This window comes from Rhea pennata, chromosome 4, assembly GCF_028389875.1.
Source record: "Rhea pennata isolate bPtePen1 chromosome 4, bPtePen1.pri, whole genome shotgun sequence".
NCBI classification, from domain to species: Eukaryota; Metazoa; Chordata; class Aves; order Rheiformes; family Rheidae; genus Rhea; species Rhea pennata.
The window spans coordinates 65,023,197-65,048,495 of record NC_084666.1 but is presented as its reverse complement, the minus strand read 5'-3'; the positions used below and the strand labels follow the sequence as shown (position 1 = coordinate 65,048,495).

The window sequence follows — 25,299 nt, the reverse complement described above, 5'->3', positions numbered from 1 at the left end:
CCAGCCTGCAAGCTGCCGCTCTCAGCGGGGTCGGGAGCTCGCCGGGTGCAATCGTACGCGCTGGGACCTGGGGCCCCGGCAACGCTGGCGGGGTTGCAGGGGGCACCGCTGGGCGCTAGCCCCCGCGAGGGAGGAGATGTGAGGGCCAAGGGGGTGCTGGCCTGGTGCGGGGGCGCTTCCCCCCGCTGTCGCCCTCTGCTTCCCCCTTGCTCCCGCGGCAGCGCAGGCAGGGACGGCGTCCGATAAAAGTGCAGGGCATTTCCCGGCGGGGGCAGCCCGGGTGCCCGCCAGAGGATGCAAACCCGCCTCGGGGTGCCGGTGCCCGCAGCAGGGCAAGGAGGGGGGGTGTCCCCGAAGCCCGGAGAGGGGGGATGCGGGCGGTTTGGGGCCGGCCCTCCGCCCTGCGCCGCCAGGCGTGCTGGCGCGCAGGGCGGGTGAAGGCAAACACGGCCCGCGGCGTTTGCTCGCGGGGGTGGAGCCGCCGCAGCGGCGCAGGTGGCAGGGCCGAGCCCCACGGCGGCCGCCGCGTGGGCAGCGCTCCGTCCCAACGCCAGCCCCACGCCGCCGGCCGCCGCGCCGCTGGCCTCGAAGCCGGCCCGTCCTCGGCACCGAGGCTGAGCATGGCGAGCGGCGACTGCCCCGGGGCCCCCAGGAGGAATTTGGCCCTGCTGAAGCACAAGGTGTACGCGGGCGAGAGGAGGAGGAGGAGGACGGAGCCCGTGGTGGAGGGCACCGCCGGCGGGGACCACGGCGCCTTGCGGAGGAGCCAGTCGGACAGGACAGAGTACAGCCAGAAATTGCAAGGTACCGGGGGCAGCTCGCTGAGCGCCGCGCGGGGCTGGGGCGGCGCCTCGACGCCCGCCGCGCTGCAGCCCGCAGGTAGCGACGGAGAGGGCGGCTCCTGCCCCCCTCTCGCCGCCGCCCCTGCGCCGGGAGGCGAAGCGTTTCCCGCTGATTCCCCTAAACAGCCTCGTGTCCGCAGGACACAAGCCGTGATTCGAGCCAACATCGAGGCTTGGTGCGCGCTTGCAGAACGCGCACGCCGCTGGGATCTTTCTCGCTCGTCTCCACGGCGTGTGTTTGCAACGCAAACGGTTATTTGAGAATACAGTCCCTGGCTATCAGTCTTCTGTTGTCTTACGAAGTGGGATATGTAACAAATAATTAGAAGCATCAAGGGCATTTTTTTTCTTTCAGAGAAAAGTATCAGGGTCTATAACGTGTTTCTCTGCTGCCCAGATTGTACAGGCCTGGACTGAAATACATCCAAATACATGTTCAAATGTACATGCTGATGCAAGTTGTACCATTAGGAAGAGCGCTTCTTTTCAAATACTCAAATTGTGTCAGGACCAGAAATTGTCAAATCATGTCAGCGATGAACCTGCCAATCAAAAATTAAATGCAATGCCATAAATTGAATAAAAGCATGAAAAATGTGTATGGCTATTTCCAGGAGTGCTCTGGAACACAGACTGACTAATTTCCGTGGGCTTTCAAGATCTTAAAACCTGATACCATCACAAATGAGGGTTTCGTGTAATATTATAATATAAACATTTATTACTAATAGAGACATAAGCTGCCTAGTGACAGTCACTCCCATGGCAATAATCTTTTATTGGGAAATAAAATAGTAATATACTTTAGGTTACTGTATTATAGGTTTGATGCATTTAATTAGGAAATAGATTTCCTTCAGAGAGACAATAGAAGTAGAAAATAAAATAATAAAGTAGAAAATAATGAGATTTATATGGGGGATGCATATGTTGAAAACAACAAAGAGGTTCATTGATTATACTGTTCCCTCCTAGAGACAGCTAATCAATAAGAAAATGAAAATTTTTCAGTTAAGTCAGGCAGGCACTACAAGCATCTGTCAGAGGAGTTTCGGGGTGCAAGCACTGATCAATACGGTTGTGCTAGCAAGCCCCTGTCACAAATGCGTTTATTCCACCAGAACAGCAGTTTTTCTTGTGACGTGGTAGCCCTGGCAAAGTAGTTTTGAGGTACTGGCAAAGGGAAGTGGTAACTAAAACGGGACTGAGCAAAAAGCACGAGATGTTGCTCTATCAAATCTCGTATATTCATGCCGTGGATGTCTCCTGTTTAAAATCAGGAGCAAAAGAGGTGGGGAAGCCTGGGTAGTCATGGCAGTGTGAGGTTATGCTTATGGCAGCAGTCCAACAAGACAGTAAATCCGGCTTTACAGCTCCTGCCACCAGATGAAGGCTGCCGTGGCCACCAATTGCAAAGCACTGGTCTGCTATGGGCTCACTCTGCTTATTCACATTTGTTAAGAAAAACGTTGATGGCTTAACAAGGTACCTGCAGGCTTTATATTGGATTAGAAGTAGTTTATCCTCACAGTAGAAATCTAAAGCAAATAGAAATTCCTCTGCTGTGAGCTCACTCTGTCAGCAGAGAGAAATGCAGTGGTGTGCCAAGGCCTGCTCTGGCTCAAATTTTGGTGAGCCAGATGTGCCTAGATCTGATATTAATGGTCATGGATCCCAGACCTAATGTGATGTATTAGGACTGATGATGTGCTATGCCTGTAGGCCTTCACCTTCTTCATTTCTCTTACCAGTGCTTGAATGTGAAGCAGTTTACTTCAAGATAAGGGCAGTGTTTTTGCTGGCACGAAACATTTAAGTTCTTCATTTTTGGTTAAGAGAACTGTACAGCTCTGTTGGTGGTATAAACACACTGTTGTGCATCTCCAGGTCCGGAGGCCCTGATCGCCCTGAAATAGTAAATATTTTGCAAAAAGACACAAACGGTAATAATTTGTACTTGCTTCCCATGTGAATTGGAGGCACACAGCTGGAAAGCTCTGTTTTTAGTTACCCCTTCGTTCTGCAGCCCCCTGTTAACATGTTCTCCAGCAGACAGTCTGCAGAGCTGTAGTACGTGTTAGCACGGACAAGGATGTGTAAGATGGGGAGAGACCCCAGGGAGCAAACTCCGCCGAAGGAATCTTCCCCCGAGCAGGTCAAGTTTCCGCCGGGAAGCCGAGAGCGAGAGGCTGCCGGGCCCAGCACCGCGAGAGAAAGGGCAAACCAGCCTCAGCGCGGGTGGCGAGCTGTCTTTGCACCCTTAGGCCGAGGTCGGGAGCGCAGCGCATTGGTGCGAGGTGAGGCGTGGACAGGACGCCTTGCAAGGTGCCTTCCAGCCCTCTGTCACGTTTATGTGGTTCCCTGAGTAAAAATCATGCTGTCGCCACGTGGCCTTTCCCACCAGCTCTGAAGTGTATCCTTGAAGCGCTGTTGACTATGTTAGAAATACGGGTCCACAAATAAAAGCCAATGAGCCAAAAAGCAAGCAGGCAGGCAGGCAGGTATAAAAATCCTGACAATTCAGTTTCTGCTCTTGCATTTCCCTTTGTTTCGCTTTTATACAGAAGGAATCCAAACTCTTCTCTAAAAAGGGTGAAACAGGGAGCCTGCTTTCCGGATTGGATCCCCAAAGTAGTCAAGATGGTTTGCTCTGTAAATCTGCAAACATGAAAACAACTGCATTGTTAAAGGTGCAAATCTTTGAAAGCTTTTTTTTTTTCCCTTTAAAATTGGGAATTTAATTAAAAACACAAATAAGCCTTTTCATGGTTAATTATTGTACCAGAAATACCTCTTCAATACCTTATCTGGTGTGAATGGCATTCAAAGCTACCAGCTTTTACTCGTTCTAAAGAGGAAACAACGTGCAAAGTAACCATTATATTCTCTAAGAGCTTGGCAAACACTAGGGCATCTTTTTCAACACATCCTGTATAGGTACCATCACCCTCATTTTAAATAAGGGTAAAATAAGGCATTACTATCAAATGGCAGGTTAATGATACAATTACACAGTTATCTAGCACCTAGATTGTAGTTTTGTTCTTGGACTGGTCCAGGAATACTCGGATCAAGCCATATATATCTTTGTGCTAGGGTACTCCATCAGCTGGATGCAAGCATCACTTTTCTCAAGAGGGAAGGAGGGAGTCAAAGAAGATAAATTCACTAATATTTGTGATGGATAAATAATACTGAGGGTCATTTTAAGGGAGTAGATAGACACAGTATCTGTGATATTCCTATGCAGTGCTCTGCTCTACAGTCACTAGAAAATCCTGCAAATATATCCTTCTTGCAGGACTGAAGAACTTGCTACTCTCCTTAAGCAATGGCAACACAAAATGGTATTTAGCGTCTCTGTTTTCAAAAGTATAATCTGTAGCTGTTTAGCTGGTAGGAGTTGGTCTCATCTATCAGTATCAGTTCTAATAATACATTTATTAATATCTGTATGTTACATTAAAGTTGGGATCCATGTTTAAATTAACCTAAAGCTACCATCCTGTGAATACCTATGTACTTCATTAAGAGAGGGATGCTTGATGCAGTTTTTGACATATAAATGCTTGCAAGATCAGGGCAGAGAGAGATGTGATGAATCATAAGGGTAGAGGGTATAAACCAAAAAGGGAAGACCAGAGAAAGAGATTTAAAACATCCTTCACAGTATGTTTGGTTTTGGAGAGGTTGTTCGTTTTTGTCAATAATCATATACCAGACTTGTCCTTGATCTAAGAAATGAATTATGCAAAATGGTGAGTTTCCAGAATGAATCTGAGATCAAAATTTGCAGTGTCCAGCATGATAATAGATAATTTGAAAATATTCCTTGTGCTAAAAATCTATTACATATTAACTTCCTTATAACTTCAGCTGTGGATGGGTCAACTGTACTGTTAAATAATTTGCACATACTTTAATTTGAAGTACAGCAGTGTTGTACCGATAAGTACACTGATTCAAGTCACACAGCTACCACAATACATTACCTCAGAGTCTCATATCTGAACCCAAAATTGTCTGCGTTTGATGCAGTTATGAGAAATAACCAACACCACAAATTAAGCTGAAACCTATGAAGTTATAGAGATTCCTAGAAAGCTGCTAACCCTGGGTGTATTAAAGCCCAGTTGGAGGAAACTCATCCCCCCAATCACTCCATCACAAGCACAGCAGCTTCTTCCACCCCTCTGTCCTCCTGTCCACCCTGCACAGCGCAGCACTGCTTCTTCCTGTGGAAAATGGCAATTTGCACAGCCTCTCTGCTTTGGCATCTCCTGCCGGTAGCAAAGATCCTATGTGACTCTTCGCAGTTCCTTCTTTGGCCTATACTTACTGATTAACTTTGCATGTAGCACAATGCAGTTAATATTTTATTTCATTGCTAAATGTATTGATCTTTGGAGCAGCTGGTTTGCTTTTCAGCTGAAGTACTGTTAAGAAGTAAAAGACTGCACTATTTCCTGAAGTGTGGAAGATAGGTTCATGAACATATACCACTGTGCAATGTGATGAAAAATCAAAATCCAACAAATCCCTTTACTTTCGCGTGTGCAAATTTGAGTTTAGAGGACCTAATTGTGTTAACTTGCACCATAGTGAATCTGGAGTCATCCTGTGAACTTACTGCAGTGACAGGCAGGTTGGGAAGCGATCTCATCTTCTCAGAGCCAGATCCGTTTTGTGCTGCCGTGTTTGCACAGCACGTAGCACAATAAAGTCCTACTGCATGGCTTAGGGTTCCTAGGTACTGTAACACTGTAAGCAGTAACGACAGCTGGGCTAAGGGAGGGAAGACTAAGACCCAGAGAGGTTTAAGGTTCCTTTTCTGAGCATAGCAATAACATTGTGTTAACCAAAATAGTGTACTTTGTGGGTTACCCACCCTGCAATTCTTAGGGCTAATCCGTGACAAATCTTGAGGTGCGTGTATCCCAGGAGAAGTCCTTCCTCGGTTCTTGCGTTATTAACGTATTAGCTCCCTACCCCATGAGCGGTATATTTGTGCCGGTCTGGGACGCACTGGAAAGGTTGATTTGCAAGTATTGGCGCTAACAATAAGGGTATTCTTCTGTCACCTGATGATAAGCTTTCTTCCCTTCCTCCGCGGCCACATGGGATCTCTCTGTAGTCCTGTCAGCACACGTATAATTAAAGCAGTCGGCTGTCAAGGAATTGAAGAAAGACCTTGCATATTGAATGTAAATATTTTCTGTACTTTACGGAGCAAAAAATGATCAAAGATTGAATGACCTAATTGTGAGTAAGTTTCCAATGCTGATGTTATGAGAAAACCTGTTGCCCAGGAAGACTGGTGCAAGGTCATTCTGGTCCTGCAGCATTCTCCTCCTGTGTTCAAAAAAGGGGCTTTTTGCATATATAACTCACAGCCTATGTGCAAAAAGCCTGTACCTGAACAATACAGACGTTGTACGCATGTGGAAGTAAAGAGAAGGATGTTTATCCACAACCCCTGCTCAATCCTTTTGTATTTGTGTGCCCAAATTTGAGTTCAGCAGACCTAGTTCTTCCGGTTTGCACCGTAATAATTCCAGTGCAAGACTGGTGAAGCCACCTTCATGTCACCACTATCAAGTGTTCCCTCGGGAGAGGAGAGGGATCTGGAATAAAATTGCTTCGGTCTTAGCTTTTGTGATGCGCTTCTGCCCCCTCATGCAGCAGTACATGCGTCCATTCCCTTGGCTTGTCCCGCGTCGGGCTCCTGCTGCCCTTCACTCGAGAGAAGCCCCACATCTGCCTCTCCACAGCCTTCCCAGCACCCACAAGCGGCTTCCACACCTCCCCCTTCCCACTTTGCCTGCGGAAAAGTGCCAGGGCTGAGCTGCAGAGGTACCGCCAGGGGAGATGCCGAGGAGAGGGGAGTTGCCAAAGCAGCGGTCTCTGGATTTGGCTGCCTGTATTTCACTTACAAATCCAGCTGATAAAAAATGGTGTACATTCCCATGTATAATCTCTGGGTTATCTGAGGGTACCGGCTATCTGAGGACTCGCTTCTGCAGAAGAATAATTTTATCTAAGGTAGTGTGAGATTCAGGTTTCACATGTGAAAACACAGTAACACTGTAATTTGTTTGTCATGCTGTGATAACTCATGCCTTCATTGCTCCCATGTGCCAGGCAAAATTCCCCTCTGTGCACAGCGCGAGCATGGAATTTGCGTTCCTTCGGAGTCCTCAAACTACTGCTCAAGTAACAAAGCGGCCTGTTACTCACTCCGTGCCTTGACGCTGGTGCGTTTGCTGCAGTTGAAGCAACTTCCCTTCCAGATAAAATGGAAGCATTGGATGCTGAGACCAATTTTATGAGCCCTGACGCTAGGGGCAAATGCAATATCCAGAGTGACCATCTCCCTGGGAGGCAGGAGGGACAGAACAGTCCTCTCGGAGCTGCTCACTCCATAGGGCGGGAAAGCCTGGGGAATCTGCACGCATAGATCTGGTAGGTCTGCTCTGGCTTCTCCAGTCAGCTGTTGTGGATCCCCCAATAACTCCCGTCGGGCCTAGAAGAGAGCAGCATTGGCCCCTTGCAGTCTCTGTTCCTCCGTGCTCTCATTGTCTTGCTGGATGTCTCCATCTGGGGGATATTTTTAGACGTAATATTTTTTTTAAAAAATTGCTTTTCTAATACATGTAGCTGCTTTGTCCATGTCATTATAGAGAACCTCTCATGTTGTGTGACTAGAGCTATGTACTTCAGTAGCTCAGCTGATAAACCAAAGTCATCATCTTCCTTTTCCTCACCAAGCAAAGTCCTGGAGCAAGGCAACCACTGCAGGTAACTAACGCTGCAAAGCAACAGTTGCAAGGACTACATTTCACTATCCATTTTTGTGTCTATTAAAAGTACCAACTACATTTTTGTAAACTGCTCTTAAGACATAATTGATGTCTTAAGACAGCAACATAACCATTCAACAAGTAGTTTTTCCTTTTTTTCCTAAACGTGGCATCTCCAAGGACAGGGAGAGCCAAATTCTTATTGCAATGGTTAAGCCTCAGCAGTGTCTCCTCTTGCTAATCCTCTCTCTCAAACTGTTTGGCTGTTGATACACATAGCAGGTAGAAACAAGCCTGCTTATATTCCAAATATGCACTTGATGTTTCTGCATTCATTAAACTTTGACTCATTCCACAAGGATTTCTGCAAGCTACTAATGATCTCAAACTGGTCAAAAGCAATTGGCTGAACACAAAATCACAGGTTTTGGCTGTGATCACTTCAGTATCTTGCTCTTGCGTTCTATAGAGACAGACATGTCTGAAATGAAAAAGCGAACATACTGAGTAAAATGGAAAATTATATTACTTTTAACAAAAGGATACATTTATTAAAAATATGTTTGCTGTAAAGAAACAACATTTACCTGATATTTCTCATAGTTACTTCTTCCTGCTGAGAACAGTTTCTATTTCCTGGCATTATTATCTATCATGCAATAAGGATAACAGATGAATCCTGACATAATTCAGGTATCAGATTTAATCAAGGCGATCTAATGACATAAACTGAAAGAACAACCACTCTCGGGATTGCAACTTCAAGTCTGAAGTGGGATACTCTGGCTTTATTTTGTTCATATAATGCCCTCCCCTGCCACTGGTAGAAGGGATTAGAAAGTTCCTTTGCAGAGCATCTTGTGTTTACCTTCACATTCCATCTAATGTCCTAATAGTGCTGCATCTAAGACAAAATGACACTTTTAAATCTTCCAGATTGTCCTGTCCTCTTTGTACTTCTTTAGGAATTATCCTGTTCCGCTCTCACAAACAATCACACAAATGCAGGCACACGCACCCCCCCACACACACCATTTCACACCTGATCTCAAGAAGAATTTTGATTTTGGTGCAGAAATGGAACTGAAATGGATGTCACATCGTTCACTGCAAGTTTATAAGTGTGGTTACATACCATATTTTTTTAGAGGTTATGATTGTAGAGGTTTAGAGGTAGTTATTTTACCATTTTAGCATGTAAGCAGCAGGCGAGGATGTCTGATTCCAAGAGCCTGGTAGGACATTGCTTAGGGGGAGCCATGAAGTGGTAGCAGAACTTCTTTTGCTCTCCTCTTCACCAAAATAAGGACAGTTTATTTCTTCCGCTGCCCAGCATCTTTGGTGGATGAGCATTGCAGAAGGGGATGCAACTGTGCAACCCCTACGCTTGCACTAGTATGTACTCACTACAGCAGAATTCAGTTGAAAAGTCTTTTGATAGCTGAGGCCTTGAAGAGGGAAAAACATCCTGCTCATATTTCCATTGTATTGTCTGTGTATGAACTTGAGGACAGAATGTTTACACCTTCATTATACGGAGGCTTTAAGGCTAAAAACTCAAAGGTAAAAGCAGTGGTTGTTTTAATGAAAGGAAGTATATCTCAATGGAAAAACATCTGAACAACAGGCTCCCCGGATTCACCTTGGATCCTGGTACTCACTTTTTAAAACTATCAGTACAGAGGGAGAGGTGCAGCCCCAAAAGCAGTATTTAAAACAGTAGTTACGGCTGCACCTGTCTGACCAGAAGTCTGACAGGAGAAAGATTAATAACAAAATTATCCTTTCTGTGTATCAGTGGTCAGCATAATTGTATAAGGGCCTGAGGATGGTACGGTGGTTTTATAACATTTTACAGCTCTCAGTGGTTGACAGCTCAAAGCCCACTCTCTTAGGAAACCAAAGTCACTTGGTATCCTTAGAAGAAGTCCAGCTCTAGGTTGTCAATCTACAGGCTTGACCTTCATTGTATTGGTGAGCTTCGAAGCTCACTGCACATTCATAACCTTGCCCTTGAAAATTAATTCAATAACTTCAATACATTCCGTATCGGTTATCAGCTGGCAAAGCATCAGATGCTGCTTGATATCAGCTCTTCGTACAATACACTTCCTGCGGGAAGTGGACAGAAAGGCATAACAGTCTGATCCTCATCAGAGATTCACGTCCTTTGCCACTGAGCAATAAGCCTCACGCTGGCAAGCCACAAGCTAGGTAATGCAGAGATGAATACAGTAGCGATATGTCCGTCTTTGCTGGTACTCTACACCATCTTGTGGCTAGCAGTAAAACACCCGAATATCCGCTGGTGTCTTTCACTTGTTTTTTCTCCAATGAAAAATAGGCACACTGTCCATGTAGACACATAAAATTGTGTGCCCTTTGCACAGCTGACACAAACGTCTGCAGGGTGGCTTATGAGCTAGCAAAAGGGAAGACTATCGTTATGGATAAGTAGGCTGTTTTCAAGTCCTGTAACATATGTAAACTACCAGTCTATAGAAGATTCTCTTGCGTTTCCATGTATTTGGAACAAAACAGATGTTCTAGGTTTTAGATATGGAAAAGTATCCTGATTCCAGTGATCTTTCCTGCCTCAAGAAATGTTATTATCGATCACTAAAGCTTTTCCCATATTATCCTGTAATTCCTTTATCTCTTTCAAATGAATCCTTTTAAACAGAATTACAAGTTCCATTGTCATCATTAGTATCATTATTATCACTTGAAAGTACATTTCTCAGTACCTACCGCCCTCAGCCTCCTATAAAACAGACCTCAACATTACATTTTCTAGAGCAAAGATTATTCCAGTGAAACTTATTTATGGTAAACACAGACTTTTTCCTTCACAGGAGCATGTTTTCTCCCATAGCCCAAATCTTAATAGACTTTAGGCTGAGACTATATTTTCAAAGGAGCAGAAGGGAATGTGGTATACAGCCCCTCTTGGATTTCAGTGTGACAAGGATCTATTTTATGCTCCATGGAAAATTTCTGCCTACATATACAGTATTAAAGAAGAGGTACCCTACAATAGGTTATCCCCTTACTGTCAGCTGGAGGGTTTCCTTCCCCAAACCTGTAACCACTCTTAGAAGAAGGAGATTGGATGACCCTCAGTCTGATCCAGCATTGCTATTTCTCCTGGTTCTTTTCTTGCTCCCCTAGGAAGATTTGGGAGTTTCCCACAGGCCCTAGTTAATGTTTCTTTCCCTCAGGATGATGAAGTCGTGACACTCCTCTAATACTCTTTTAAACAGAAAAAATGGCCCCGCAGGCTGAGTCCTCATCCTCTGCCACCTCACCCCAGGAGAACGAAGAGCAAATCACCAGACAGATGATGGCCAAGAGGATGAAAATCATTGCAGAACTGATACAGACAGAAAAAGACTTTATCAATGACCTGGATCTCTGCATCAGGGAAGTGATTCAGCCTCTGAGAAACAAGCAGGTAAGCACCGGGGGCGGAGGACGAGGTGACGCCAAGATCTGAATTCACCCACGTTCTGTTTACAGATAATCTTAACCAAGCACAAATGTCAGTGTGAGAGTGGGATGGTGCCAGGAATGGGTCCAGAGCTAACTTTCTGGGAAGGGGACATGCCAGGATTCCAGAGAGTAGAGTGGGAAGGCAGATACACTTCTGACACTTTCACTGCGCTTGCATAAAGCCTGCATAAATGTACTTCCCTCGAGAGCAGCTTAGACCCTACCTCTTTTATTTCTGCTCTCAGACCTAGGCTGGAATAGGAGCTTCTGCTTCCCCATGCTGCAGTATAGGATGCTGTGTAATCATAATCCCTGGAGCAATCCCCTGGTGCACTGTTACTGCCACCTCCAAAAGCAGTAGCAACCAGAAACAGATATTTTCCATGATAACAACCTGGAATTGCATGGATCTCCACATCAAGGTTAAATTCAGTCTTAAAGATGACTTCATCCAGCCTCTCAGACAGCTATGGTGAGAATATCAGCCAGCCCAGTGAGCACATACGAGATTTGCATCTTACTCAGCAAAACTAAAATTAAGAAGGATAGCTCTTTTGCCTGAAAGATCATGGCTCGATGATACCCATTTTCATTTTCAGCTGAGAGTTCAAAGAGCACCTTTTCCTCAACAAAATTGCAATTTCTAGAAAAACTGTGTAGTCACAAGCTATGAATAGAAGATGCTGTCCAGAGAAAGGTTTGTATTTGTGGAGCCTGCAACATAGGATTCATAAAGGCTATGCATATGGTACCTGCTGCTAATGCAGAATAAGAATCATTTTAAACAGGCCTTTAACCAAGTACCTTGTATATATGGTTTCTTATGAAATAGATCACAAAGTATTGGTGTATGGAGTGAAGTGACTTTATATGATGTTTGATGCTACTTCTTTGGGAAACTCTGTGATCAGCTGAAGCCCATGCTATTTAAGCTCCTGCAAAATTTTCATTAAAAAAAAAAAAAAAAAAAACACTCATCAGAGTTTGTTCCAGCCTATTTTCAGCAGAACTGGCATCTGCTAGTGTAACTTTAAGGACTTCTTGACTTCTTTTTCCCCCTCACTTGCCCATCCACTTAGAAGAATTCTCCACTTGACTCTTTCCTCAGTCTGGCCAGCATTCAGTAAGAGCACAGTCTGGTTCAATTCACTAAGATTTTTAACAACCTTGCTGCATTCCTTTGCTCTTTTCAAGCCAACTGAAAACATACGTCCTGAGTCTGTCCTTTGTCACTATATAGGTCAGTATGTATATAAGCATATATGTACAATATATTTCCAAATACTATGTAGACATTATGCTGGAGCAGAGATCAGAAGTCCTTTGATAGCTGTATACAGGAAAGTAATTTAGAGATTATCATTGTCTTAATTTAATAACCTCTGCATTTTTGAAAGGCTTTCAAGAATGTTATTTGGTTTTAAGACTCTTCTCAGATAAACAACCATATTTGAAAGTTTGTAATGCATATAGAGATGGATAGTATTTAAAAAATTGACCTAGCTATGAATCTGTTTCATATTTCAAAATGGATAAAATTGTTTTAGCCCCTATAATATTAACAAAGAAATAACTACCTTAGCACTGAAAGTATAATGCTGATTCTGTTACAATAACATGCAATTTGATCCTCTTGGCATCTGGTGAGCTGCTACGTAAGTAAGCAATTCTATTTCTAATGGAGAGATGGGGAGAGATAGGTTCAGAGTGTATCAATATGGATGACTCTAAATCAGTCTTGCCTTTATTCTCAATATTAGCACATTACCGCTGGCTATCTTCAATTATCCCCAAACATTAATTATTTCCCTGCTGTGCATGGAAATGAATAATTGATGTATGAAAAGTATGTGTTCTGAAATTTTTTATTTACTTTAAAATGAAGAGGAATACAGAGCCAAATTTTCTGTTGGTATAAATTGGCGCAGTTCACTGAAGTCAGTGTTGTCCTGCCAGTTTCTGTGGAAAGCTTCTTTGATTGTATTAATGCTTGTAATTGTAAATCTGTTTGTTTTAGTGGAAATTGTATGGTCTCGATTGTACTTTTTGGATTTATAGGACAACTAATTTTAAATGGTACCTCCATCTGTTGAAAGTCTACATACTTGACAGCTGGCACCAATGCACCTAGGTCTCAGTTTATGTAGCAGTTCGTACAGCCTGTAGGAGCAACTAGTAATCAGGGAATCAAAACCGCTGTCAACTAGTCTTTTTCTCTATGGGAAAATAAATAAACATTTTCAAGGCAGCCAAAGATCTTTTCTTTATTCAGATCATAATATTTATTTCCTTCTTAGGTAAACACGTTCAGATTAGGAATAGTTCAAAATAAGGTTAAAAGCATTTGATAACAAGTCTTTTGTTATACTAATCTGAAAACTGTATATATGTCCTTGAAGTCACAAGGAGGATGTTTATATGAGGTTTTGCAGAAGTGATGTTTCCTGGAGTGTTGGACACTAAAAGCTTAGCAAGAGAACGTCTGTAATACATAATGTCCTTCCTTATCCTTCGTCAGTAGCTGTTTAATATTTGTATTCCATTAGATTGTTCGCTTTGACGTCGATGGCTTGTTTAGCAACATCGAATCGGTCCATCAAATATCAGCCAAACTGCTGTCATTGTTGGAAGAAGCCACGGCAGATGTGGAGCCACCCATGCAAATAATCGGTATGTTTACTGTCCTCTTGAGTTCTACAAAGCTACACGAAAGAATAAATATAATGCTCTCCGGTCCTCTACCCTCATCAGGCTTAACTAGTACCGCTCCCAGAAACTAACAAGCTACTAACTGTCTGCAATAATACGTGGATCATGAAATGCAAAGCCTGTCCAGTGAGGCTGCTGTACTCATGTCAGGCCTGATTGTGATGCTCTTATTCAAACCTTCTGGATTTTGAGGGGATGGAGGTAATGAGAGAGTGAGTTTAGCATGGGCAGAAATTGCAGCACTGAAATTATGCCATATACTGATAACATCATTTTCATCTAGTTTGATATTGCTTAACTCTGCTGGTGCTTAGACCAACTCTAGTGTTGCATATTCATAATTGTACCATTCAAGCAAAGCACTAAAAAAATGATTGGAATAATAAATACATCACAAAAAATCCAAACATTGCAAACATCTATCTACAGGCAATATAATTCATGCAAGAGGTGGTGAAGTGTGCTTAACAGGGACATGATCTGTAAAGAAAGCTGTAATTGGTATTAAGCTTGTGGGAATCTGTGAAGGTATGTCTGTGGGGATTACAGGTATTTCTAGCAAATGGATTACCCCTGGATATACCGCAGCAACCATATGCTCTGCAGTTCAGGACATGAATGTTAGGGCTGTGATCTATTCACCTGACACTCTGACACAGCTGGAGAGATTTAGGAAGTTACTGTTCATCAGCTCTTCCTTAACTACTTCTCAAATGCAGAGGCAGTAGCTGAGCCACCTTAAATGATCAGGTGAGAGTTCTTAATTTGCTTCTGTGTAAAGTCATCCAGTTTAATTTTAAAAGCTTTCGGCTATGATTCAGAGGTCAGAGAGATTCTTTCCTCCCTAAATTGACCATATGCCACAGGTAACATGTTACAGAAAAAATCCTTCTGCCTGCAAAAACAATGGAGCAAAAAACTGTCAGTTGCTATTTGACTAAGAAATATAATTTTGAAGTATGTGAGGCTTGGTGAAAGTATTAATCCTAGCACATCTCAATCTGGTTTGCCAAGGCAACAGCTTAACGTAGTTTGATGAGACTGTGGTGTTTGGCGGTATTTCAATGAAAGTGCATCATGATGAGTCATACCCTTAATAAGCAATGTTCTATTCTAGCAGGAAGTGGCTTTCTTCACAGCAAAGGGAATCATCCTTTTAGTTCCCTGCCACATCCAGAAGACAGACAATTTCATCAGTTGGTTAGGGTGAGTTTCTCCAGAATCAGTCAAGGAGCCATGAAAATGCATGGGATTTTGGATCAGAGAGTTGGCTAAATTATGACAAAGAAAGAAACTGGAAAATAAGGTGTGAGAATAAGGTGTGAGCAGTTCTTCTAAAGATTAAGACAAAAGCAGGGAGAATGACTGCATCACTATAAACAGTAAGCCAGTAAATTTGTCATCCCCTGAAAGTGTAGGAGACGGTTGTTTTGTCTTCAGGATCCTCACAGTCACTGTAAAGATTGTTAAAGACAGTCTCTGGAAGAAGTGGGCTGATGAGAATCTATTTAATGTATCCATCATATTCTAAATGGTTTATAGTATTTAAACATCTTTCATTGAAAAATCTACTTTTGGAAGGTATCCTAGGCATGGTGAGGTTGAGGTACGCTCTGTGCATCTTAGGCTATGTCCATATTAACAAGTAGTGGGATCCAACACAAGCAGATGTGCAAAGCAAAACAGTTGGTGCTAAGGACCTGATGTGCATACTACACATTTTAGGGGGTTTACTTCAGATTAGCTTTAGCCTGGGCATAAGATAGGCTTTTGGAGTGCATTTTCTGGTAATTGCCACCCTCAAAAAATCCAGTTTGTGTGTCCAACTGTTCCATGGTGCAAGCGAGCCATGGGAAACAGGGATTACTGAGAGCACTCTCCTTATCTGAGCTGAAATGCTAAAGTAGACACATCTCTTGTGTTGTTTGGTCTTTTAAAGCTATACACAGCAGAGATAAAATTGCTCTTTCCAGTTCTCTCTCACTTTATTTTCCTCTCTGTTTTAGTCACTGTATGTGGAGAAATACAATGGTTTAGATCTTATCCTGTATTTGACTCCTCCTTTCTCTGTCTCCCACTGCTGTTGAAAGCACCATTGGAAGCCATAGGGAGAAACTGTTACTGTTGCTCAAGCCTTCTTCCTAGGGTTTTGTCTTCAAGACTGTCTGACCATCACACTCAAGAATAGGCATCAGGCAAAGCTGGATTCATCAGTGCGCAAAAGATTCAGAGTATGTTTAAACCTGTGCCCAAATACAATCCATTTTTGGTCCATATAGCAAGCTCCTGCAGTGATATGCGCAAAGCTCAGCTGATTCAGGCCACAGGGCTTGGGACCAAGAAGAGCTTTAGGCTTAAGAAATATGGCTGTTCTTAAAATGACCTGTCTATGAAATCAGTACACCATTTTTCTCATCATTTAGCATCAATGAAAATATTTGCCATTACGGGACAATGCAGTAATGTAGAGATATTGCTCAGCTCCTTCATTCTGGAGGAGAGGATGACAATTTTCAGCCGCTAGCATACACTGAAATGCACAGTAAGTCTATAGTTTGCATTTTTGCTACAGAAAATATAACCTCTCGAGAGAGATTAGCATACTGAGGGCCATACTAACCACTCAGAAGTTTCACTAACTCCTGCTGAAGTCAGTGAAAACTGTAAGAACTCAGCATCTCTGAAAATCAGGCCCCAAGGGAGCAGAATCACAGGAAAGACTGTTATAATTTCCCTTACAGTGTTGGTTATTAAAGGCCTGTATAGCGAGTTCATGGGAAAGTCGGGATGCAGCGTGTGTTTTTAGCAGTCAGCATTAGCATTTAGCATGAGATGCAGAAGCCAGAGATGAAGACAGCTGGAGAATATTTGACTGTAGGATGCTGATTCTCTTCTGACCTTGCATGGTCTTAGCTCAGTCATTGTTGTTCCCTTTTTCACACCTTGAAACCAACGTGCATTAGACAGCCCAGTTAACCTTCGCTGCTAGGGGAAAAAACCCAGAGCTGTGTTACTGTGGTAACTGAACCATTTTTCACTTTAAGACAGAGCAGTTCAATGCAATGTATTATGAAACAGCCCACTCTGGTCAGGGTGAAACATGCAGGATGCCTGACAGCTTTGTGCTCACTCCGTGAATGAATAGAGAGCTCCCAATTAACGTGGTGTTCGGCTTTTAACTTTAATAATCATTGCTATAGCTCAACAGGAATATTTGGAAAACATCTAACTGGTCACCGCACAGATGCAATTTTTCAGGACGTGCTTGAGACAGTAGCTTTCATTGTTGTTGCTGTTTATTATATGCATTTCCAAGGATGTTGATCAGGGTACTCTTATGTATGGGTTTAAGAACGAATATCTCAGCAAGGAGATGAAGCGTGTCTTTTCCGCTCGCATAATATTTCTTACATACACAGAAACCAGCACCGGAATTCTAGGCTGAGAGAATTAGGCACCAGAATTAAATAGAAAATGGGTATATTACTACTTTAGTGCCTCTAAAAATCCCAACTGTTCTCTGAAGAAAAAATGGTGTTGTAGAGGACCAGAAATGTAAAAGCTTTTCCCCTTTTAATTGTATATAAACCTAAATAGTGTATAAAAATGGCTGTAATCCACAGTGGTTTTATTTAATTAGGGGACAGGTGGAGGTAGTTCCTCTGTCATGTGAACACCCCCCTCTATTCTAGGCCATAACAATTGTCATTTCAGGATTCTGCAAAACAGATTATAAAAGTGAAATGGCTAATGGGAGATGGAGTCATTATCCCTCTTATAACTCACTTAAGTTCACGTTCAGTTGAAAAAAACTCAAAAGGAAAATTAACATGCTTACAGCCCAGAAGAAAAAAATGCTCACTCTTTAAGGGTTAAGCCCTACTGTTTGGTTTTCATATAAGAGGCATTAAGCTGGGGCATTGAATTAGGGGGTTGTGTATGAAGGGGTGCAGGGTACGGAGATTTTGTCCCTTTTCCTGAGGGATTTTTTTGTACATTAACACTGATATAATGGCACCCAGCTATGACAAAGATGAGCAGCTGAGAAATGCATGTAATAAATAATGCACATAAACACACAAGATCATTTCTAAGGAAAGTAAAGTGGAAACCAGCCTTTTTTAGCTCACGGCTAATGTGGTGGAATAATAAAACTCCTTCTGAGATGCTGTTGTCTGGTTTGACACGCTTTGTTTTTCTCTTTAACAGGGGAAGTGTTCTTGCAGATTAAAGGCCCACTAGAAGACACATATAAAATCTACTGCTGTCGCCACGATGATGCACACACCATGCTGGAATCCTATGAAAAGGATGAAGAACTGAAGCAGCATTTAAGACACTGTGTACAGTCCTTAAAGTAAGATCTTTTCAAATGATGATTTCCGTCCATAGTCAGTTGCTTGGCAGGGAACATTTTAAATGGATGTAGATGAAAGGTCCCCTGTAAATCCAGAGTTTTATGAGGCTTTCTGGGAGCTCTGGCTTATGCTGCTTTCATGAAAAGATGACAAGCCAGGGGCCATGATTAGATTTCTTTCTCTCTAAGATGGCCCAAAATAGCACAAGAAAGGCTTCTGTTCCCTTAGCTTCAGTGCCCCATACTGGCAAAAAAAATGCTGCATCATATAATGGGCTATTCGGAACACCTTGCCCAGATCCTAGGAGACATACTGCCCCTATTTTCAGCAATTCTATTGTTTGAAATAAAATAATATGTGATGGTGTTTCTATGCCCCAGCTATACTGTAGGGCCCCAGGGATTTAGAGTTATTGCAGTGCTGGATCCTCGTGATGGGGATATCTAAAAGTGACTGGTGTTTAACGAAGCTGTCATGTCCAGACAGCAGCATTTGCTTCGTTTCTTTGCCTCCAGCTCCAGCTCCATAGAAAAATCCTGTTGAAAACTGGAGTGCAGCTAAATAATGGATATTTCCTCCAGTGTGACTTCTTCCTGAACCCAGTCGTGTGAACTACCTCACCTTTTCCACAGAGTGCTTCTCCTCCCACCTGCAAATTCCCTTTCCCCCTCATTTTCTCAGAAATGTAGCACAGAACTGTTAAGAGGGAGCAGACTGCTGCCTTTCAGATCAAAAGTCAAACTCTAGAAGAGGCCCATGCTGCACGTTTCCAGGAGAGATGTAAAACCATCGCAAATACTTCATTAATGGCGTGTATATCAATAACAGACATTTCAATTATACTTCAGCTAATGATCAGTATGTAGAGAGGTAGCAAGACTTAGGATATAGGAAATATATCTGAATGAAATCTGGAAATAGTGATAGAGAAAAATATTAACAAATCAAAAGAGAAATGTTTCCTTAGAAGACCGGTTGTGTTGAAAATAAGGCTTCTTTGTGCAACATGTCTAGGTATTAAATACATAACGATGTATATGTGCAGGATGTTTAGGCTTTAGCTACCCTGGAAGTTGAAAGAAATAGATTTTCAGACAAACTCAGGCTTCAGGCTAATGGATGGCCAGGTATCTCCCCTAAAGGAGTGTTTCAGTTGCTGACTCCTACAATATTTTTTTCCAGCTAATCAAGAGAAGCTGCAACTGTCAGTCACTCATCCCTACTGCTGAGGCAAGAGACCATGGAAGGAAATAAGGTTAAAAGATAGCATCTGTGTACACGTTAGGGTGGATGTTGCCACTTCAATTCTAGAGCCAGTAAGAGAAGCTCCTGTTCCAATATCACAGCTTGGATTTGAGAATAGAAAGGGTATTTTCTGCTAAGCAATTGTAGCCTTGGCGAGCAGGAAGTGACAAAAACTACCTTACAATGAAGCCTTTTTTATCTTGTTCTTTCCTATTAGCCTTCGAACAGGAACCCATGGGAAAAAACACCATTACACGTAATATATTGTGTTTTTTTCACAGTGGCTAAAAATTGCAACCAATTGAAATGTTAAGCCTGAAAGTACACATTCAAATGTGGAGCTGTGGTTATCTAAACCTGTTACTACTGATTAGAGAATACATGTCTTAGGAGGAAATTTATGCAGCAATCTTACCAAATCAGTTATGGACTGATGGTGGTGAGATATAATGTATTCAGGGGCCACTGACTGCTGCTCTTGAACAATGTTTACTTCTTAAATATTTTTCCCTTGGGAAGAATATTGTCACATTTTTAAAAAGCGAAAATGGGCTGACATTACTGTGGGCTTCTCTTCCTCAGCTAAGCCACACCTACCGTGTTAAGAATGACTTCTGTATTAGGAGCAGCTTGAGAGTGGCACTCTGCACACCTGTACAGGCAAATCAGATTTAATTAGCCAGGCTTAGATTCCTATTCTTTCTGCTGATCGAAGGGGAGAAATTACTTCCCCAAATGTAGGTGTCTGCCTTGGAGACGTGTAAAAAACAGTTTGGTAGAATCCCATGTTTCAGCAGTTATTATGCAAGCTGGGGATGTTGTTTGCTAGCTTAGCCAAAGAAATGCAGTGGTAAAAAATGAAAGGATGCTGGCAACTACCTGCTCTGCTTTCAGTCTGAAGTAGCTCGGTCAACTATTAAAAGGGTAGAGAGATGGCACAAGCATTTCCAGAGCCGACAGTGCAAAAGCAATGAAAGCACTAGCTTCCAGATGCTTAGTTAGCCCATAGTGGGAAAAGGAGGCATTAGTGGAGGCAATCAGATAGCAGTGGCTGACAATGTGATGTCAGGACTTAATACCAGAAGTCTAATATAGTGGTGGGATGACATTTTGGTTCCCGTGCATTTAGATGTTCTTCTCCAAGTTTAATCCTATCATAAAGAAAATATTCTTTGTGCATGTCTGAGTGTTTCGAAACTACAGCTGTATCTCCCTGCTGTTTCAATACATATATAAACACCATTGAATTATATAGAGGTTTCAGCTGATGTGCATCCTACAAAAAAAATCTTAATATCATCATTGAATCTGTATCCTAAAAGGCTTAAATGCATTCTATCTCATTTAGAAATACATTTCTATTTAAATAAAATAGACGGAAATGTTTATAAAGCCTAAAAATTTTAGCTGTATAAGAATAACATGTTTTAATACTGTTGGGCGAAGGGTAACTAAAGCCAGGTTCCTGACAATCCTTTTTCATTTGGGCTGTCTTTTGAAAAAGACATAGGGCCAGATTCACTGGTACCCTCTGGCTGTTTTGTGCAGTTCTGTTGACACATAGGAGCCATAAACCTAACTAAACTGGCCAGTTATGGCTGCTCTGTGTCACTGAAGTGTATCTAGGAATCTGGCCTGTGATTGGTATAAATCTTTTTAGGAGAAAGCTAATATATGTTTTGTTTTTCTCCTTTTGCAGAAAGATATACGAGGAAGAGTAAGTACTATGCATTTTTTTAGATGTAAAATTATCTTTTAAATATCTTCAAATTATCTTAAATATGCTTAGAACTGTACCTTTGGAAATGTTAAGAACACAAGCATTTTGTTTCAGCATAATCCATAGATTTCTCCAGGACATAAGTGATAAGGACTTCCAGTTTTAATTTCTGTACCTGTCTGATTTTCTAATTACCACTGCACCACCTTTGCTGCATCCTCCAAAACTTGTGCTTTATGAAGCTATCTAATCTGCTTGCCAACCTATTCAGAGCCCTTCATTATCACCTTGTTGTCTATTAAATGTGCTCAGAGAGTTCTGAAGTTCTCAGGAATGCTTCACAACAATCTAGTGAGGTCTTTGAAATCCAGGTGCTCTTAAATAATTTTGCACAGGCCTTTGTAAACCTGCTCAACATACATTAGGTTTGCATGTAAAGCTCTTCCTAAAGCGATGACCCTTCTGTAGCCCTAAGCTTCTAAGAAGTCCCTCTTTCCCAGGATATTGTCCATGACAGTGTCTGGAAGAATATCAGAAGAGAATAAGCTTATAGCAACACTTTGCCAGAGTGCTCACCCAGCCTCCAGTAAAGTTGTGGTAAGGGACTTCTGAGCCAAATGTCGCATTTTTGAAAAGTCATAAAGGAGAGTTAATATCGAGGCTGCAGTTTCTGGACATCCAGCAGGTCAGCATTATTGAAATGCAACAAATCTAGAAGTTACCTGCATAGAGGTCAAAGAAAGGGTTAGCTGAACTGAAGACAATTATTACAATCCCAGGCAGAAATGTTAAGAAAGAAAAGAGGAGCAGGTGTGCTTTCCATGGATAGGAGAGGAACACCTGTAAGGTCAGAAAAATTGTCAATCTGTCAATCAGTCAAACACAAAAAATGAGACCAGTATAAAAACAATCTTAATTCTTAAAAAGACACTGAAGGATTGCATTTTGAACCTCCAAAGTCAGGGTTTTCAAGCTTCATTCAATGATAAGAAACAGGGTTTTTTGTACAGGATTTTGAAAAAGAAGATTCTTGGATATTTCCTTCTCTCAGGCAGCTGGGGCTTTAAGAGGGACACAGATGTGTAGAAAATAACCATAAGATCATGTGAGACAGCAACACACATAGAAATAGCACGAGAGTGGCTGCTTTGACTTGCGTAACCCTATCAGAAATGAATGCCGAGTTATCTCCTTCAAACAGTTGCTGACAGAGTCTAGGACACAACTTGCTGAGTTTACATGATTCCCTAAGCCGTGGTCTGTCAAAGGTGGCAAAGCTGCGTAGAGTGCAGGCAGCTAGGTTTAGCTGAGTAACCCTGCCTGAGCTTGGCTATCTCACACAGCATGGTGGCATTTGTGTCCCCGTCTGAACAGCAAGGCACTCAGAAATGCCATCTCCTGCAAATCAGTTTAGAAGTTGGGGAATCTCAGCAGCCATTGGGCAGGACCATGCCTAAAAATCTGGTTAATGTTGAACCAGAAAGTAGAACATAGCTCACCCACCCCATGTGTGATGTCACTGGTCCCAGATCCCTTTACATTCAAGCACAATAAAGAAAACAATTACATAAATACCAAGCAATGTTGCCCTTTGCTGTCAACTGGATAGGTTAAATCCTGCTTGGATTTATGGCTGTGCAGCCTCAGTGAATTCCCTGGGATTGCATGAGAATCATATGGCGCAGTAAATTATTTCTCTTACATGTTTTGTGCTAAAATGGACTTGACTCACACACAGTAAACCATAAAGCCTAAGTCTTTAAATCGTGTTGCAACCTATGATGCATGTACACAGTTCCAAAACTGCCAAGTGGAATATGACACCAGCCTCAGCCCCGTTACCTCATACTGGCTGTCATGTTCTCTACTGGAACTACCGGTGAGATAAGGAGATAATGTGAAACCAAATATTGAATCACCTGTCTCTGCACAGCTTGCAACAATGGGTTTTCTAAGCGATTCTTTTTCTATTTGAGACCTTGTTTTGTTGCATGGAGGAAGAAAGAGTATGCTCTGAAGCTCACTGCAGGTAAGACAGCTACATTGCTGCAGAGCTGCAGAGTAATAATTTGCAATGAGATTAGTACAACTACTTATGGCCTAGAATACTTGCTAAACTCATGATAAGGCGGGGTGGCTGAAGTAGCGTTGCAAATGAATTATCAACTTGATTTTCTGCACAATAGATGTCACAAGCCGTTACACATCTGTTTCAGTTGTGTGGCAAGGCCACGTTTTGCCAGGCTGCTGGGTGTTGTGATGGGGCGTATTAGAAACAGGACTAATCTAGGGAGAGTGGTTATCATCAGATAATCTTGCTGGGGAGAATTAGATGAGTTGAACTCTGTGGCATTTAGTGCCCCCAGGGAGTCATTATCTTATAACAAACCTACTATCTTTCAAACCATATTGCTAGACTGTGTCATGCAGATATGCGAACAGAGGGCTGTTTATCACTTGGGCAGCTGTCCAAAGTGCAACTATATAAAGAGAAGACACTTGAAGATTTTTCCATTCATGAGGCAGCTTTTATAGATTTGCATTCATGGGGCTTTTCAGAGAAAACAATAACAAGTTAAGATTTTTTTTTCATTATTGCTGCCAGAAGCTGAAAGAAGGGAAAATAGCTCTCTATATTTAATGTCGGATACAGGGGAAAGGAGGAGTATTGAAATGAGGAGAAAGTTTGGGGACATCAACAAGCTTTAAAAGGCATCTACTGTTAGTTTTTTCCATGCAGAAATTTTACAGATAATGCCTTTGTGAGAAAGAGATGGTTTAAATATGCAGATGCCTCTTCTCAAAGACATTCAAATTGTTAGTTAATTAGTCAGCAGTGAGGATTGGCTTGCTATTTTTCATATATGTATATGTTAGTGGGAATGAAAGCCTTCCCCCCCCCCTTTTACTCCTTCTGCTGTACAAAACAATAGATAGCAGCCTGCAAAATCAAGTGGATGCTCAATGTTTTTTGCACTTCTATATCGTATTATTTCCGTATCTTTCCATGTTTAGAAATCCTTCTTTCCTTAGCATTACCTTGCCTGAACTTAATCTTGGACAACCTTTTTCTCTTCAGGATTGCCTTTTCAGGCATGCAAATGGAAAGCTTTAGTCTGCCTTACTGTCCTTCACACTTCACACTTCTCACTCTCAGTTTCAAAGGGGAGGTCTGTGAGTCACATGCGGTTCACCCCAGCACTGGTGGTAGAGCATTCTCCAGTTTGCTCAGGAGAGTGCTGTGATGAGGAGAGACAACAGACCGTTCTGTCGTTGTGCTGCCAAGAGGAACAAATTGTGCAAAGCTTGCAAAAAGAGATAGGTGCAGGCTGTGAACAGCTGCTGTTTAGGGCTTGGCTTTACAGCATAGAAGAAAAAGATGAAGAAACCTGAGCATTTTAGTAGGGCTAGTTCGAAGCTCCCCAGTAACATTTAATTTTGTTATCCCAGGCATAAGTACAAAAAAAGTGTGTTTGTCCTCACCCTTAAAGGTGGCAAAATTCAGTAACGTACCACAGCAGCAGAACAACTTCCCCTGGGCAAAAACTAAACCACAGTCTCAGTAACAGCCAGCCCTGGCCCTAGGGCTTGGCCATCTGGTGCTACCTGTTCTGTCAAAACAGTATGTTTCTACCAGCCACAGGGATGGAAATGAAAATGCACGTGGCTACTCTTGCCCTCTTTCCATGTGTTCATCCAGACTTGGAAGAACTGGCCTGCAAATTGCACAACCTCTCTTCTTAAAACCAGGAGAGCATGAACAAAGCCTTGCTCAGAATAGGTCTGGAGCATAAATGCAGTGGGCTGATAAGCACTTTGCATGGGGGCTAGAGAGCTCAGGTGGCCCTGTTGGCCTGAGTCTCGTAGGACTTGCTGCCCCGGGAAGCTGCTCTGCTGCCAGTCCTGAGCCAGCGGGGATCGTGCCTGAACCACAGAGAGTCCCTGTGTCCATGCGGGAAGCTACAGTTTTGCTGCCTTCATCTTTCTGCCTCTCTAGGCAACTGCCTACTTTGCCTTTGCTTAAAGCGACTTCCAGCTGGCTGGATCAAGCCTAGGTAAACAACCTATACGTTCAGCGTTCCTCGAAACCAAATCCAGTATACTTTGGAAATTCAGCCATCATTAGATATAAT

General features: G+C 42.5%; 1 protein-coding gene across 1 annotated transcript in view; it reads left to right on the top strand.

The window, feature by feature from the left end:
* Nucleotides 1-620: 620 nt before the first annotated feature.
* Nucleotides 621-25,299, top strand: part of ARHGEF38 (Rho guanine nucleotide exchange factor 38) — a 36,270-nt gene continuing 11,591 nt past the window's right edge. Inside the window, exons 1-5 of the mRNA XM_062574909.1 lie at nucleotides 621-804; nucleotides 10,906-11,096; nucleotides 13,681-13,804; nucleotides 18,053-18,200; nucleotides 21,146-21,163. Of these exons, the coding sequence (XP_062430893.1) occupies nucleotides 621-804; nucleotides 10,906-11,096; nucleotides 13,681-13,804; nucleotides 18,053-18,200; nucleotides 21,146-21,163 (665 nt within the window). The remainder of the gene's footprint in view (nucleotides 805-10,905; nucleotides 11,097-13,680; nucleotides 13,805-18,052; nucleotides 18,201-21,145; nucleotides 21,164-25,299) is intronic.